The sequence below is a fragment of the Cryptotermes secundus genome, unplaced genomic scaffold (assembly GCF_002891405.2).
Source record: "Cryptotermes secundus unplaced genomic scaffold, Csec_1.0 scaffold1849, whole genome shotgun sequence".
NCBI classification, from domain to species: domain Eukaryota; kingdom Metazoa; phylum Arthropoda; class Insecta; order Blattodea; family Kalotermitidae; genus Cryptotermes; species Cryptotermes secundus.
The window spans coordinates 439,263-457,722 of NW_019742449.1; the positions used below are offsets into that span (position 1 = coordinate 439,263).

General features: G+C 42.9%; 1 protein-coding gene across 1 annotated transcript; it reads right to left on the minus strand.

The window, feature by feature from the left end:
* Positions 1-203: 203 nt before the first annotated feature.
* On the minus strand, positions 204-1,879 carry LOC111873221 (RING finger and transmembrane domain-containing protein 2). The gene is made up of 3 exons (XM_023867751.1): positions 1,354-1,879; positions 878-1,209; positions 204-770 (listed from the first exon to the last, which is right to left on the minus strand). The coding sequence occupies exons 1-3, from the start codon at positions 1,877-1,879 to the stop codon at positions 204-206; spliced, it is 1,425 nt and encodes a 474-aa protein (XP_023723519.1).
* Positions 1,880-18,460: the final 16,581 nt, after the last annotated feature.

The following is an 18,460-nucleotide window of genomic DNA, read 5'->3' on the forward strand; positions in this document are numbered from 1 at the left end:
AGCAATCAGTACTCATGACTATGATACAGGCAAACCTGGAAGTGTATTTACTGCTCAGTCACTTGCCAATTTCATGCAGTTCAGTTTTCTTATTATTCATATGCACAAAACAGTTTTCTTGTCGAACTCCCCAGTGACTAACAGCATACATCTTGCAAGAATACATTACATCTAACTCACTGGGGTTATAAACCAGAGAGATATCAATAAAGCTGGTTAAAATATGTTGTAGCACCATCTCTCCATGATGGGTCATCTACAACTTTAGCCCTACAGAGAGGGCATGTCTGCTCCCTGTCAAACCACGTAGCAATGCATGCTTCACAGAAGATGTGACGACAATGTAGGAGAACTGGAGTTTCATATTCATCGTGGCAGATTGGGCACTGACTGCCAGCTGTTTGTAGCTGGTCTTTGTTTGGGCTCACACCAAGATTCACATTCTGCAGCAACTTCCAAAAAGCACCTCGCCAGAGTTTCACTCTGTTCACAAGGTCAGTTCCCTTGGACACCATATATGCTGCAGACAGGAATACTCCAACAACTTTGGCAGTTCCCTGATAAGATCCAAGCAGGTAATATAACCATGGCTGGATTGGGGCAAGGCTCCGATATAGCTGAGATGTGGTTTCTAAAAACAAGTAGCACTTTCCCCTTTTCTGGTAGGGTAGAAGAAAAACAGGAAGTGCTGCAATGGAAACTTTTAGGATTATTGTGACTAACTTGAGTACAAAGTCTGTGACACTCACAATCCACAGTAGCACTTTCCCCTTTTCTGGTAGGGTAGAAGAAAAACAGGAAGTGCTGCAATGGAAACTTTTAGGATTATTGTGACTAACTTGAGTACAAAGTCTGTGACACTCACAATCCACAGTACATCCCAAACGCTGAGAGGCTGTGTGTATGGAGGAATGAAGACCAGACTCAGATAGAGCTTCTGGTCTTGGAACATGTAGTAGATGAACAGAATGCATCCTAAGAGATTGCAGACAATCAGTAACAAAGATGACAGCCTACGCCGACTCTGTTTGGCAATCTCCCGCTTTACCACTGCATTAGTATGAGCAAAGGTGATAAACAAACCAATGAAGAGAAGAATACCTGAACGATGATCATAGGTGCCTTTGGTGAGAAGAATACCCAGGAATTGCAGTAGGGAAAGGGACTCTTTTGTTCCTGGACTATGACGCAGCATTTCTGCAGCACCTCCTTCCACATTATTGTTATTGTTGTTGTTGTTGTTGTTGTTGTTGTTGTTGTTGTTGTTGGGTTGGTGCTGGTCTGTATGGTGTGCAGCCGCAGCTTCTCGGATGTTGTTAAGGAAATTTCCAGCAGTTGTAGTGTTGGATGTGCCAGCCATGTTGGTATTCTGCTGCCGCTGACGGTGGTGGTGATGGTGATGAGAGTTTGAGGCTTGCGCTGTGTTGGCTGTAATCACAAAGCTATCACCAGATGAGGACTGAGTTATGGGAACATTCTGCAGCCGCTGGTGTGATCTAGATGGCAGTGGTGGCGGCTGTTGTGATCTAGGTGGCAGCGGTAGTGGCTGCTGTTGGCGCTGCATTTGTTGTTGAGGTGTCCGAAGCCATACCAGAGAATGAACACGATTTCCTGCAGTTCTTATATCTTCCATCATTGGTCGCAGCTCTTGAATCACTGTATGAAGACTGTCTTGTAAGATTCTCCGCCCTTCAGCAGTATAACGCTCCAACTGAACTCGACCAATACCAAACCCACTCAGTGGGCCTGGAGGAGTATTCAATGAATGAGCCATTCGAAGATGATTACCCTGACGACCACTCAATAGTGAGGATGCTCTCGGAAGGCGACTTCTCAAAATTGGGATTCGTGATGATCTGCTAGCATCAGAATGTGCCATGCCTTCTCGGTTATCACACACGCGTCCGGTTCTTCTTTCCGCGCCTGCTGTTATATCTCAACCAACTGTCTTCGGCGGCTGCTACACTTCAACTCGTAACTCTCCGCTGGCTAGATTCCAACTAACTGTCTGTGTAGGCAGTGTAGCTCTCTTATAAACCTTCAGCCGGACAACGGGAAAACGCCTTACTTCCTTGTTGCCTAGTCTCGCGTTTACCGATAGCCTAGCAACGCTGTTGGATGTTGTTTACGGTTACGTAGCAATTGCGGCGTCCCGTGTTACGTCACTGCGGGAGAGCCGGGTGTTGACTGGCTTTGCTTAGCAACCGCTGTTTACTCGCTTTGCCTAGCAACCAGCGCGCCTGGACTCGGCTCACTTAGGCTCCGCTCGGCACGTACCGCTGGCGGGGTGGAGGGGAGGGTGTTTATCTGCCTGTTACCGTAGCGCAACACGTCACAATATTTTTAAAATGCAGTATAACAATTTACGCAAATACATCATATATACTTGATGATGGCACTGTGTGGCCGCAACATGTCAGGAAGTTACATGAAAGCATGGAATAGGTGGTGACCGGACCTCTAATCTGTTAAGTTGCATTGAAGACTGCATTACGTGTGCATATGCAACTGTACACAAAGCAGGTGGTACATATATTAACCGCTATAATCTGAAGAGTTAATGTTGCATGTGTTGCACACAGATTTCACCTTCACAGGTAAAGGTAAAGATAAAGATATCCCTGTGCTTAACTAATTAAGCACTACGCCATGAAGCTGTATGGAGAGTGGATGTATAGATCCACGTGTTCTTGACCTCGGCACTAGTTGGAGGTGGACAGCTTCACGCCCAAGCCGCTTTACCCCGGGGAAAGAGATCCCGGTATCCATTTCATAGGAGGTCCCAGAGACGGTCTGGACGACATAGAGAAATGAAAATTCTTACACCCTCCGGGGCTCGATCTCCGACCCCTTGGTCGTCCGGCCCTTATCCAGTCGCTATGCCGACTGTGCTATCCCAGCTCCCACCTGCACAGCTACAATATTTATTTTATTTTGTTTAACGACGCTCTTGTGAGCTCAGTATCTACAGCGCTGAGGAATATAATGGTTAAATTTGGAAATGTTGTGGAAGGAAAAGGTCGTAGCCTAATTTAAGGTATTATCACGGCATTGATATTGATGAACTGAGGAAAACCATGATAGCCAGTGTCCCTGCCGAAAAACAGACCGGCCACGTTCCCAATAAATGCCAGAACAGTTAGCTCTTCAGTGAACTTGCTGGGTTCCGCCCAACTCTGTGGAACCATTAAGCATGCGCTCGTACATGCAGAAGGAAGTAATTCAATCCATTAATGGGCCCACAAATAAATTTTATCCTAAAGTTTCGTTTCATGTACAGTAGATATTTGTAGAAAGCGGCTTTGACTAGACGCTAGGACCACTGTTTCCTTTTATACGGACAAGATTTGCTTATACGCGGTCCACGCTTGCGTTAGATTGTGTAGCCGAATAACATCGATCTATTATCGTTTCTATTTAAGCTTACTGGAACTTCTCCGGTCTAGAAAGCAGAAATTAACGGCCACGGGGATTTCTTGCGCTGACCACGCGACACCCTCTATCCGCAAAAGTTGGCACTACTAAATTTCGCCGACAAGCGGCGGTCGCTCGGTCGGTATAGCTCGCTTGCGAACTAAAATTACGGAGTTTTTTTTTTTTACTGGAACTTCTGCGATTTCAATGATTTGAGATGGTGTTATTTCACAGTTCTACTGAAGAGTCTGAGTAAATCCACGAGAACATTTATTTAGGGAAATCCAGGCGACAGCGTAGGCCTATTTCAAGAGTGGATTGTTTCTGCGTTTATATTTTTTTCCATAAGTGTACGGTATAAGGGAAATGCCCATATCAATTCACTGATATTTCGTCTCTATGAAACCACCTACGATTTAATGCATAAAGTAATCCATTTAATTTTTACAGACATTATCACCAAGTCTTTTCTGTTTTATAAACTGAATTTAACCACAGCTAAGAATAATTCAGTTTAGAATGGCACTCAAGATCGTGGCATAATTCAGGTGGTAGTCACCGGGTTCAGACAGTTGCGACCCACGTTCCATCCCAGATCAGGTCACGTGGGATTTGTTGAGGTCAATATGACACTGGGATAGGTCTTCTGCAAGTATTTCGGTTTCCCCTCCCAATTCTCATTCAACCAAGTGCTCTACATTCATTATCAACCTATCCGATGCTGGCAGCTTCGTTGAGTAACATAATAAATAAATAAATAAATAAATAAATAAATAAATAAATAAATAAATAAATAAAGTATTCCATGACGAGCTTTGGCAATAATAACGTTGAATTTGAATTATATTAGGAGAAAAATAATAATTACCGTATTTACGCATGTATAGGCCGCAGCACAATTTTCAGACAGAAATTATAGAAAAAATAATTTTCTTGGAATATTATTTCAGGAGTAGAAATTATTCCGAAATTTGGCAACGTTAATTTTTTTTAAATGAAGTGTGATTTCGAATATTTCGAATATAAGCCGCACCCCAGTTTTCCTCTTGAATTTTTGGCAAAAAATGTGCGGCCTATACATGCGTAAATACGGTAATATACTGAGAAGTGTGGCTGAATTTCCAGTCAGTTTTTTTATTAGGGTTCACCGCTGAGCTTGCTTCCGGACAGGGAACAATGGCGGGTCTTGCGAATATGGAAAAGAACCTACATGAAAACGGGCAATTTCTTCATTAGGTAGCATCTGAGATTCTCACGACTATGGAAATGAAGAATCCTATCTTCTGAGATAGGAATAATGCAGTCCGTTCAAAGTCGACCGATGTTTCGGAGGAATATATTACATTCTCGAAATGTCGATGACTGTCAACAGATTATGCGGTGTTTTATCCCAGAAGAGAAGACTCTTAGCTTCTTGACTGTTACCGACTCTTAGCTTCCCAAGAAATGTTCTGATCCCTGGAATTAATTAGTTACCTAATTCGTAACGGTTATTATGCCTGGAAACTCGGTTAACCCGACAGAGCATTCAGGTTTCTCATTCGTCCAACCACAAGGTACAGGAATTTTATTTTGAAATCGGAGTACATCTTGATTGGTTCTCCATATATCTCTCCCAAATAATCATTCATAATCAGTCTTCCATAAACCCAAGTCATTCAATGATACATGAGCAAACCGATGTATGAAACATCGCAAAATAATCTCAAAGAAGTGATACAAACACATCTGTTATTATAAATGCACCACTGAAATTATTATGGTTTAAATGATACAAGTTACCTCATTTCATCTTTTGTTTGTGTCTGTTTTCTTCCTCTTTTCGCTCTTACTCTCTTGTAAACGGCTATTCGATCTGATGAGTAAACAGCTAAATATATAAATAATCTATTATTAATATCTTTTTATTACTATTATTATTATTATTATTACTAACATACACAACTAAGATATAACGAGATGAGAAGCTTCGTAATTTTTTATTACACTTTTGAGGAATTAAATGAAGCAGAATGCTAAAGTGAGACCGCCTCTGTGGTCTAGTGGTCAGAGTTCCTGGCTACAGCTCCAGAGGTCTCGCGTTCGATTCCCGGCACTACCAGATTTTCTGAGAAATGGTGGGTCTGGAACGGGGTCCATTCAGCCTCGTGAGGATAACTGAGGCGCTGACCACGCGACACCTTCTATCCGCTAAAGGTGGCACTAACTTCGCCGAAAAGCGTCGGTCGCTCGGTCGGTATAGTTCGCTTGCGGACTAAAACCAAGGAATTTTTTTTTTCTTTGAAGGCTAAACTGTATGGACATGTAGAATGCAATTGGGGAATGAGAAACAGGTCTGAAGGCCCAATTTTGATCAGAAAACTTAAAGAGAATAAATATATCCTTAGGGAGTTGTAGCCTTACGAGCATTAAAACATAAAAATAGAGGATGGAGAAGATTCAGCTGACTCGGGACATGGTCCAGCAGCAGACTACTGTACTGTGATTAACCATCCAGGTCCGTATGTCAGGATATACACTGACCGAGTGAGGTTCACTGTGCGAGGCAGCCAGTCGGGCCCTGCTCCGCCACCTGGGAGTGCCGCCGTAACATTCGTCCGGCGCTGAATTGACTTCAAGTGGTCTGCTGGAAGATTAGAAGCTCCACTTCTCTTCTCGCCCACCTCAGAGCTTCGAGTGCCCGCCCGACAGGCAGGTACAGCGCTGTCTATTGACCGAGGAGAAAGTCACAAACCGCAAAATGAACAGATATGGAACTAGGAGGCTCGTCACCGGCATTACAAAAGCTGGTATTTGCCAGTACCAACCAATTCACATATTCGTAACATATTCCTATAAGATTCCCATGAATATTACCCTCCCACCAAGAGGGTTAGTACAGTGGCATCGTATCTGTCACATATGAGGCATACCAGGTTCGATCCCAGTTTAGTTAATGTCTCCTCGGTGAGGGGTTAGTGTTGCCTTAGCCCCATTCGACTAATACTGATACAGTACTTACTTACTTATGGAGCTGATCCCTTCTTGAGAGAAGCCAAATCTGCAGCTACTCAAGAATTTCCCAGCATTTTATGGAACCCGAAGGTTCATTACAGTCTTCAGAAGAGCTCTCCACTGGCCCCTATCCTGAGCCAGATCAATCCAGTCCATATCATCCCATCCTATCTCTTTAATTTCCATTTTAATATTGTTCACCCACTTACGCCTTGATCTTCCCAGTGATCTCTTTCCTTCTGGCTTTCCCACCAATATCTTATATGCATTCCTTTTCTCCCCCATTCGTGCTACATGACCTGCCCATCTCATCCTCATTGACTTGATCATTCTAATTATACTTGGAGAAGAGTACAAGTTATGAAGTTCCTCGTTAGCAGTTTTCTCCAACCTCCTGTCACTTCATCTCTCTTCGGTCCAAATATTCTCAACATCCTGTTCTCAAACACCCTCAGTCTAGTTAGTTAGTTAGTTATTGGAGAGGATGGGTTTCCCCATTCACTGAGACCTGTATTAGTCCATTGTGCTTCCCTCTATGATTTCTACCAGTCTCTATATCCTACCGGTACTGGTGCTTACCATCAGTCCCGCCCAGCCAGCGAGACCGGCTCTACTAGCTGAGAGGTATCTATAATGCTTCCCCCATCTACCAGAGGTATTAGAGACTGCTGTTGGGCGGGAAACGTCCGTAATTTGGCTCAGTGACCTCCTTTGGAGGTATGAGGTTCTTTTACGTGCCGTAAAGCTACGACACGGGATCCACGGCTTGAAGTCCCTCCCGGAGGACTTGTTCCATGAATTTTTCCGCCCTTAAAAATTCGACGACCTCCGCCAAGTATTTGAATCCGCGTACTACGAGTCATGAGGTGGGAACATTACCTCTAGACTACGGAGGCCGCTCACCTAGAGTCTATGTTCCTCCCTTAATGTCAGAGACCAAGTTTCACACCCATACTGAACCACAGGCAAAATTATAGTTTTGTGTATTCTAATTTTTATGTTTTTGGACAACAGACGAGAAGACAAAAGGTTCTGGACTGAATGGTAGCAAGCATACCCGAGTTCAATCTCCTCTTAATTTCCTCCTGAATCAGGTTTCGATCTGTTATCGTTGTTCCCAAATATCTGAACTGTGCCACATTTTCAAAACATCTGTTTTCTATCGTTATGTCATGATTTTGCCCTGCATTTTGGTGACGAGACAGTAACATATACTTAGTTTTCTCTGTGTTTACTTCTAGACCAACCTCTTTACTTGCGTCAATTAAAGTTTGTGTGTTTTTCTTTATGGTATTTATATTATCACCCAGTAAATTCATACCATCGGCGTAGAACAACAGCTGATGTGTCCCATTTAATTTCAGTCCCACTTGGTTTTCCTGGACTTTCCTAATGGCATATCCTAAAGCAAAGTTGAAAAGGAGTGGCGATAAAGCATCTCCCTGTCTTAGACCATTCTGGATAGGAAATTTATCAGACAAATATTTGCCTATACGGACTTTACTATAAGTTTCGTTTAAACACATTTTAATCAACTTAACTACTTTCATGGGTATCCCAAACTCTATCAGAATATTGTACAATACTCCCCTCTTAACTGAATCATAGGCTGTCTTGAAGTCCATGTATAGCTGATGTACTGTCTCATTGTACTCCTATTTTTTCTCCAGTATTTGACGAATGCAAAAGATCTGATCTGTAGTTGATCTGTTACGTCGACACCCACACTGATGATCTCCACTAACAGTATTACAATGGGAAAAGACTACTTCCTCGTACGTTCTTCCTTGGTGTTCCCACCAGACATGACCTCAATAGTACACAGAAGAAGAGACAGAAAGACAGAGAAAGAGAGAACTGGAGAAATACAGAAAAACAGAACAAGCTCGAGGCTCGGAAAACAATGTGTAAGAAAGAAGGAAATGGTAAGAAAGGGATAAGTAGAGAGAGAAAGAAAGGAGAAACTTCTGCAATAAGTACAAAGAAATAAAAATGGTAAATAAATGCTGAAACAAAGAAGCGGAAGAAAAAGAAAATTAAAATAATAAATTATGTTGATAATGAAAATTTCACCGAACTAGTTGGTTGAGATGATAATGGCTCTAACTTGTAATCGGGAGATGGCCGGTTCGAATGCCGACCGGAACATCGACTATCCTGAATGAGGGCTTATTGTGGTTTTACTCAGTCTCTCCAGTCAAATGACTTAAATTAGATTACGACTACTCCTTCCTTCTACACCCTTTCCAGTGCTTTACTCGCCATCATTGTCATTCGATGCCATATAATCACAGCTACTGACAGTGTCGTTGAATAAACCATAACTAACCAACGAACTCCCTGGAGCTGAGCCCTTCTTGAGAAGCCGCCAATTGTGCAGTTACTCAAGAACTTCCCAAAATTGTATGGAACTGGAAGGTTTATTACTGTGTTTACATGAGCCCTCCATTGGTCCCTATCCTGAGCCCGATCAATCCAATCTATAACACCCCATCCTATCTCTCTAAGATATTTCTTAGTCCGGGAGCCGGGATAGTGTAGTCGGTATAGCGACTGGCTACGGGGCTGGACGACTGAGGGTTTGGAGTTCGAGTCCCGGTAGGATCCAGAATTTTTTGTTCTCCATGTCGTCCAGACCGGCTCTGGGGTGCACCCAATCTCATATCCAATAGGTACCGGGGGCTCTTTCCTCTTGGGTAATGCGGTCGAGACGTGAAGCTGACAAATGATTTCCAAATAGTGCCGAGGTGAAGAAAACTTGGATCTATACATCCACTCCACCATACGCCTTCGTGGCGTAGTGCTTAATTAGTTGAGCACAGGGACAGCTTTACCTTTTACGTCTTAGTCTTTCAAGTGCTCTCTTTCCTTTTAGGTTTCCCACCAGTATCCTAAGTAAACCATAAGTGAATATGAAAGTTGATGGTAAGCCGAAGAAGCAACTCGCATGCTCTTCTTTCTGCTTGTTGCGTGCGTTCTGGGTTTATTATTCGATCCTGAAGATGGAGGCAGCACGTGCTTTAGAAACGGCGGTACACTTCCACCAGACTACGCAGCGTAATCTTCTTAGCATGCACACTGTTTCCAGTTCACTGCAGAGGATCTTCTCGGACGTGTTATTCAGCAGTTTATCGGACGGGGCTCAGTCACTATCTTTCTACTGTGAACATTCCAGGCGTGTGGAGAAATAATGCAGTCATCACGGTTGGGAGTAGAATAGTTCGCATTCATATGGCACACAATAGTGACTACTGAGCATGTGACAGGTCCATTGTGCACGCCAGTTGACACAGGTGTCAAAACGAAGAAGGGTCCCTTATTGAGCACATTTCATGGTCTGCCACGAACAACACAGAGAGACGTAGGCGGGAAGAGAATATTGGACAGTTAGCCAGCAGCAGCATGCCTAGTGCCTACATGATGTCAAATTGTTCTTCCTATACACACAGATCAATTCAAGTACAAGGTGCTCCACCACTCAGAATTACTGGGTTTTCGGACTTAGTCCAACGTCCGGCATGCTAGAAACTAGACAACACAACGTTTCGGAAACTGGATTTGTTTCCGACCTCAGGTGAGTGGTTGAACACATCTAACCTGTTTGGTCCCTTACAGAGAGCTAAGGAAGCTCAGTGATTGAGGTTAGCTCTTTCTAAGGGACCCAACAGAGTAGGTGTCTTCCCCTCACTTGTCCAGTGATTGAGGTTAGCTCTTTCTAAGGGACCCAACAGAGTAGGTGTCTCCCCCTTACTGGTCCAGTGATTGATGTTAGCTCTTTCTAAGGGACCCAACAGAGTAGGCGTCTCCCACCTTACTGGTCCAGTGATTTAGGTTAGCTCTTTCTAAGGGACCCAAAATAGTTGGTGTCTCCTCCCAAACTGGTCCAGTGATTGAGGTTAGCTCTTTCTAAGGGACCCAAAATAGTAGGTGTCTCCTCCCTCACTGCTCCAGTGATTGAGGTTAGCTCTTCTAAGGGACCAAAAATAGTAGGTGTCTCCCCCCTGGCCTGAGGACAGAAACAGTTCCCGAAACGCTGTTTTTTTGTAGTGATAACTGAGGAAATATTTCAAGGAAATCGCGGCTCCGGTCTAGAAAACCGAGATTAAGACTAAGATTAAGACTAGACTACCTTCATGTGGTAGTGCTTAATTTGTTAAGCACAAGGGAAACTTTGTCTTACCTTACAGCTCATTACAATTAATAAACATGATTTTTTTCTCGCTTTTTCATCACTTCTTTTACTTGAAAATGACTTAACGTTTTGCATTCACCGTTACAGTGACTGAGTAATACAAAGTATAGACATGTAGCCACACGATTCGTTCGTGGTAAGGCCATAAGAAGATTGTATATAATATTTTTTAATTCGCTTAGTGAGGGGTGGAGTCCACCTGGGTCTACTCGGCACGGCGGCCACTGATTGGCCTATTGTACCTGCCCCGGGTGATTATGATGATGGAGAATTTGGTGGAATAAAGATTGGCAGGCGAAACCGAAGTACTCGGAGAAAACCTGCCCCAGCGCCACTTTGTCCACCGTAAATCCCACTTGACCAGACACTGGATGGAACCCGGGCCGCCGCGGTGGGAAGCCAGCGACTAACCGCTTGAGTTATGGCGCGGCCAGATTGTATATAAACAATAATGATGAACCGGTTCTCACAACGGGAAAAACCTGGTTCGTAACCGCAGTTTATCTTGTACAGTGAGTCATATCTTTTTGGAGCTTGACACAGGTTTTAAACGGAGCGGTACTCTCTCCGCGGCGGATACCAGTTGCAAGCGCATTTATCTCACCTGAGATGTTGGACTGAGGCAGCGTAAACATCGTAATTCGGCTCCTACACAGGAAAGCCATAAAGCAGTTAACAACTTTATCTGCGTTAACAGAATTACCGACATCTAAATTCTTCCCTAACTACTGCAAAATAGTTCAGTCGGTATAGTAACTAGGCTAGAGGAAATGGGGTTCGTTTCTCCGCTGGGGGAGAAGGTTTCTCTACTCTTCACAGTGCCCAGTGTATACCAGACACCCAGATAGTACCGCCTGAGCTTGAAACTGACTAGAAGACTCCATCTAGTGCTGAGGTTAAAACGAGTGGAGCTATACTTCGCTTCCCCATACTTCTTCATAACGCAACGCTTAATTAAGTAGAGGGACAACTTCACCTTACAAACTGCCTTCCTCAGTTAAAGTGGCAGAGGCGTGAAGCTCACCTCCATACAACCCTATGGACAGGTGCTTATTTAGATAAGCACAGGGAACAGGTTACCTTCGCCATGCATTTGGCAAGTTTCGTGACTTTCATAAATGCATATGGTAACTTAACATGGCCGGTCACGGTAGCCGAGTGGTCTAAGGCATGTACTGTCTTCGCTCGCTCGGAAGCCGGGATCGTGGGTTCGAATCCCACTCAGGGCATGCATGTTTGTGTGCGTTTTTCTGTGTTTGTCTACAGGTAGAGGCCTTGCGACAAGCTGATCACCCGCCCAAGGAGACCTACCGAATGTCTAAGATCTAGAAAAACTGAAGTGAACGGAGTTCATGGAGGTAGGCCTAGGCCCACTGGGGCTGTAGTGCAAAGGAAAAAAAAAAAACTTAACATGAAAACTTACAAATATGTAGTCACGTGTATGAGTGACTGTAGACGGGGACTGGATTGGTAATTGGATTTATTAAACTCTTACAGAAGGTAACTACAAATAACTACAGAGCTAATTCCAATTCCTACACTGTACAATTCACTACAGCACGTACTAAGTCTTCTCATGTTTCTTCACCAGTAGTTGGCTGGTAACGGCTGCCAACGATGGATGTTGATGATCCAATCTCGTTCAGGGTCTAAGTGTTTGGTGTATATGTTTAATCTGGGTTTGTGTTGTCCTGTTTTTAGGCCTTGCGACGAATTGATCACTCGTCCAAGGTGTCCTACCGTCTGTGAAAAAATGTTTACGGAACTCAATAATAGGCCTGGGCACTGAATGGGCTGGAAGAAAAAACAAACCCAGTGACTTCAGTCCGCTAGCGAAACATACCGACCGAGCGACCGCAGCTTTTCGGCGGAGTTAATGCCAACTTTAGCGGACAGAGGGTGTCGCGTGGTCAGCGCAACGAATCCTCACGGCCATTAACTGCCGTTTTCTAGACCGAAGCTGCTACTATTCCATTCAAGTAGCTCTTCAATTATCCTCGCGAGGCTAAATGTACCCCGTTCCAGACCCACTACATCTCAGAAAATCTGGTAGCGCCGGGAATCGAACCCGGGACCTCTGGATTTCTAGGCAGGAACACTGACCACTAGACCACATCAGACTATTTACATATTGTTTCAAGTTTAGTTGATATTTGTTTAAGTCTACCTTGTTACCAGCACGCAGGAGACCTCTCCTTATTCTTTTGGTAAAATGACTGGTAAAATCTTTAAATTAAATACCTTTATGATAATTTATAAATAACAGGGCGATATTCTACAGAATCTCTGATAATTTTTTACTTTATTTTATGACTGTATTGCGTCACCCTATGAATAGTACACTGTGGGCCCATTATCACTTCTCTTGTTACAAACTAAATGGCTTCCAGAAGGAGCTCTGTTACTTAACGCGTATAACAACTATGAGAAAGTTTGTGCAACCTACTTTTTTTTAACGTACTATGAGAAATAACAGGGTTATGGCGGTATTGCAGCTTAAAGCTTAAAGTAACCTTTGAATGTCAAGGCAAGTTGAAGCAAAACTCTTTTAACAGAAAAGACAGAATTTTTATAAACGCGGAACAGAAGTGTGAGAGATAGTACGCCCCCCTCACCGTCATCATAGCCATTATGGACATCATCACATGGGTGAGGGTGAGACTTCCGCTGCAGAGAAGGAAAAAACAGGACATCACGCCTGGGTTTCCCATCTGCTAGACGCTGCAGAGGCCCGCTACGCTATCCTGTGGCTTTTGATAGACACACATCACGTCAGTGGCGGATGAACTTAAGGGGGTTCAAGAGTTCCTCAGATTAAACATACAGCATCTGCACATTTATCGTATATGCAGTAACTGAAAATTTTGTGTTACATTAATGAAGTCTTGTTCATGTGCACAGAAACCGCAACATTAGTCTGTCCTTGTCTTAGTCACGCCAGATCTTCCTCTTTAATAAGTTCAGCCACGGAAATGTTTGCTCATTAATGCATACACTGCCGGTCACAGTGGCCGCACGGTCTAAGGCATGAACTGTCTTCGTTGGTTCGAACACTGAATCGTGGGATTATTTTGTGATTGTGTTGTTCTGTGTAGTTAGCGGCCTTGCGACGGGCTGATCCCCCGTTCAAGGGGTCCTACCGACTGTGTTAAGGACTAGGAAACTGCAAAAACGTTTTACGGATGTCCTGTGCTCCAAAGTGGGAGGGACAGAAAAAAAAAAGAGAGGGAGATTGTGTCCACTGAAAATTTGATTTCGTGAATGTAGGAAATTATTTTTTTTTCTTATGAATGACACTGCAACAAGATTTCTATCTATAAACACAGATAGCGCTCATTGTTCGTGAACTCTAATCCATGACTGCACCAACTGCGAAAACTTTTCATGGTTTAGCAACTGTAAATTTAAGAAATTATTTCTTGATGAACGCAACACTGAAAATGTCACTACTCATAAATGCAGTCACTGGAAATTATTTCTTGCAATATCTGTTACAGGCCCATACATTTTTCATATTTCATATAGGTCTACGGCTTCACAAGTTATGTAAATAAAAGTACTTGCTATTGAAAGTATGTGCTCTCTGAAAGAAATATCTACGTAGTTAGAAAATGTTTTTGGCTTCCCCTGGATTCACTCTGATTTTTGCGATATTCTGTGGTAAACCTTGCTTAATATTATTGCTAGTGGGGTGGGACTAAGTTCCTCGTACTGCGGCCACTTCTGGCCTATTGTACCACCCCCAGATTGATGGTGATTGTGGAGCAATTGGTGGAATAAAGATTGGCAGGGGAAATCGAAGTACTCGGAGAAAACCTGCCCCAGCGCCACTTTGTCCACCACAAATCCCACTTGACCAAACCCGGGCCGCCGCGGTGGGAAGCCAGCGACTAACCGCTTAAGCTATGGCGCGGGCCTGTGGTAAACCTTACACTGGTGATACTTTGTAAAGCTATCCCTGTAACAGACCATGGAGGCCCATAGGGCTGTGAGAGGATCCTACATCTTCTAACCAATCGGCTCATAGATGACGGTGAGGTTGTCAGCCTTACGCGCCGGCCGCCCATTACCCCCCATTACTCATTTCTGTTAGAGACTGAGTCGACAATACGTGATACTTACAAAAGTCACACAATATAATCATCATCATCAGTAATCTGTCAAGACGACAGGTCCACAGTCTCTTCCAAAACAATTCCTCCACTTAATGCGATCTAGAGCTTTCTCCTTCAAATGACAGTATCCTCTTCTGTCCCCAAGGTCATCCAGCATCTTCTTACGTCTTCTTCCTCGTCTTCTTGTCACTTCTATCCGCCCATCTATCTTTCCTTCGATAGCTTCTTTTAGAAGGCAGTTTCTGCGTAAAACATGACCAATCCAATTAGCCTTCCGTTTTCTTATTTCATGTAGGATATTCCTCTGCTCACTGACTCTAATTAACACTTCTTCATTTCTCACATAATCGGTCCAACTGATCTTCTCCATTCTTCTCCAACACCACATTTCGAAACTTTCCAGATGTTTCTGATCTACTGCCCTAAGTGTCCATGTTTCAGCCCCATACAGAGCTATGCTCCAAATGTAGCATTTCACTAGTTTCTTCCTCAAATTTAAGTCCAATTTGCTGGTAAAAAGATTCTTCTTCTTGCTAAATGCAGCTTTTGCCATGGCAATCCTGGATTTAATTTCACAAGTACACCTTCCATCATCTGTTAACAAGCTACCCAAATATTTAAAACATTTCACATTCTCCACTTGTTTTTGGTCTATCTTTATTGTGACTGGGGTTGGTTGTCTCGAAATTTTCATTACTTTTGTTTTCTCCACATTCATTTCCATGCCATAGCACCTTCCAATTTCAATTAGTCTATCAATCATGCCCTGTAGCACAGTTTCTTCCTTAGCCATTAACACAAGGTCATCTGCATATTTCACAGTTTGAATAATTTGCCCTCCTACTTTGAAGTCACCGAGCCCATCCAGAGCTTCCTTGGTAAGGCATTCGCTGTACAAGTTGAACAGAATTGGTGATAAACAGCATCCTTGTCGAACTCCTCTTCCAATCTGCACACTTCCTGTCTCCCCCCTGTCCAGTCGTACTCTAACTTTCTGATCCATGTACAATTTGCTAATCAATCTTCTTTCATGCCAATCGATACCTGTTTCTTTCAGGATCTGCATTAATTTGGTCCAGTTTACCCGGTCAAATGCCTTCTGCCAGTCTATGAAGCAAACACACAGTTCTTCATCTATCTCCAAAGTTCGTTCTGCTATAATTCTCATCATCCCAATTGCATCCCTGGTTCCTTTTCCTCTTCTAAATCCAAACTGATCTTCTCCAAGTACATCCTCTATTTTCCTTTCAATTCTTCTTTTAAGTATCTTTGCTATTATCTTTGCTGTATGTGCAATAAGGCTTATTGTGCGATGGTCGCTGCATTTTGTAGCTTTTGTCTTTTTCTTTAAGGCAATCATTGTAACTTCTGTAAAGTCCTTGGGCCACTCTCCACTTTCATATATGGTGTTCATTAGTTTTGTCAGTGTTTTCAAACCACCTTCTCCCAGTAACTTGAGCACATCTCCAGGTACATCCTCATCTCCACAATATAATATTTCTGAAAATTTGATAATATAGCTATGACATATTATCCTGTCACCAAACACTTCCTGTAAGACACACGTATGGAATTCCGTTGGCGGAAGTACTCAGGAGATTGAAAAAGAAACAAAAAAAAAAAGATGAGACTAACGAGTCTTACAAAGTCATTTATCTCGTAGCCACATCTTCTCGGCATTGACAAGACTACAAAATTTGCACCAAAGGAAATTTTTTCAAGAGTGCTTTCCTAAAATGTATATAAATATATTTGAGATTCGTCATTCTTAAAGTAGTACAATTTCCATATACTTCATTACGAACCGAAGGAAGCATCAGAAATGCATCTGTTTTCCAAAAGACTTTCAGACTACAATTTTGTTTTTCCTTGAACTTTTTCGACTCTAAATGAACTACATTCTTGTCCTTATCTGCTTTAAACACAAACTTGAAGAAATGATAATTAGTCAATTTTTAAGTACTTTTGACACAGGAGTATAAGGTGTCCTTAAATAAGTTACAAGCAGACCCTGTGGCTACTTTTAATATTCCTCTATTGAATCAATCATAATTTCATTCTATTATAGGATACATAATTCTTAATGCGGGCTTTTATGAATAAGGCTTGTCTAATTGCGCTTCCCCCCCCCCCCCAAAGACCACATTCTCGACCACAGAAGTAGACAAGGATGACAGCTCAACTTCATGCGCCCAAACATTACTCGCATATTTTTAAGTTTACGATGTTTTCAGCATCAAATGATACACAGCCTTGAATGCAGGACGATTGGTCGATAATTGGAAGGAATTTGTTGTGAACAAGGCAAGGCACTGCGTCGGTATTTGTCTCTGGTGGAATGGAGAAAATCAAGAAAACATTCTGTCAAAGCGGCTGGTGTCCTGACCAAAACTCGAACTGTGACCTCCGCGGCAGCTGAACTGGTTGCTTTGTTCCGGTTGAAGAGCTGAGGATTTAGCCATAAAGATAAAGATAAAGCTATCGCTGTAACAGGCCGTGGAGGCCCATAGATTTGTGAGCCATCGAGGCTCCCATATTTTCTAGACAATCGGCTCACAGGTGGCGGGAAGGTTGTCAGCCTTACGCGCCGGCCGCCCTTTACTCCCCAAGAAAATTATTTACTTAATTCCTGGTACTCATTTCTGTTAGAGGCTGAGTCGACCTCAGGGCCATAGTGCGGCTGGAAGAATTGGGCAAATCGAAAAAAAAAGAGAAACTGTTATTCGTTTTAAAAAATTAAATAGAAATCTGCACTTTCAAGTGCCTCGTTATATAACAGGCGCATTTCAAATGACTAAGAGATGACGTAACACAAAAACTTTCATAACAAGATGAACCAAATTAAAGGGGCTGTAATGTTTCCGTAAATGTTAAAGGAGGTGTTTAGACTAGACGTCTTACCCACATGCTTAAGACATTGCCATACATACGGCATTAGAACTGAGGAGGGAATTTGTGTGTGGAACGTAACTTACGTAGCCTGAGTTAACTAATAATCGCTCAGCTGGTAAAGAAATTCCACGTCTTCTATACAAGCCTAAAGTTCAAATAAACAGCAAATTCTTTCGTCACTAGTTCACACCTTGTAGACCTCAACACCACCTCAATTGTCATTACGTACACATGTTTTAGATTCTCTGATATAATAATACATCTTTGTTATCATGCATAACAGTTTACTCATTCTCTATTATGTTACATTCGACTTCTAAAAATAATCAACAAATAGTTAATTTCCAAATCAGGGCCGCGCCGTAACTCAAGCGGTTAGTCGCTGGCTTCCAACCGCGGCGGCCGGGTACGATCCCGGGTCTGGTCAAGTGGGATTTGTGGTGGACAAAGTGGCGCTGGGGCAGGGTTTCTCCGAGGACTTCGGTTTCCCCTGCCAATCTTCATTCCACCAATTGCTCCACAATCACCCTCACCTATCATCTGGGGCTGGAACAACAGGCCAGAAGTGGCCGCAGTACAAGGGACTTAGTCTCACCCCACTAGCAAAAAAAAAAAATAATTTCCACATAGAGGTTGACGCTCCATATGTCTTTATTGGACGGTATTTAATTAAGTGTATGAAGAACTGTGTGTTTGCTTCATAGACTGGCAGAAGGCATTTGACCGGGTAAACTGGACCAAATTAATGCAGATCCTGAAAGAAACAGGTATCGATTGGCATGAAAGAAGATTGATTAGCAAATTGTACATGGATCAGAAAGTTAGAGTACGACTGGACAGGGGGGAGACAGGA

Bases quoted from the DNA above. Each gene is read 5' to 3' on its own strand.
- LOC111873221 (XM_023867751.1), bottom strand. From the start codon at position 1,879: ATGGCACATTCTGATGCTAGCAGATCATCACGAATCCCAATTTTGAGA. The intron at 1,210-1,353 runs GCACATCCAACA...ATAATGTGGAAG, and splicing joins GCAGAATACCAACATGGCTG to GAGGTGCTGCAGAAATGCTG. The intron at 771-877 runs GTACTGTGGATT...CTACCAGAAAAG, and splicing joins AGCCTCTCAGCGTTTGGGAT to GGGAAAGTGCTACTGTGGAT.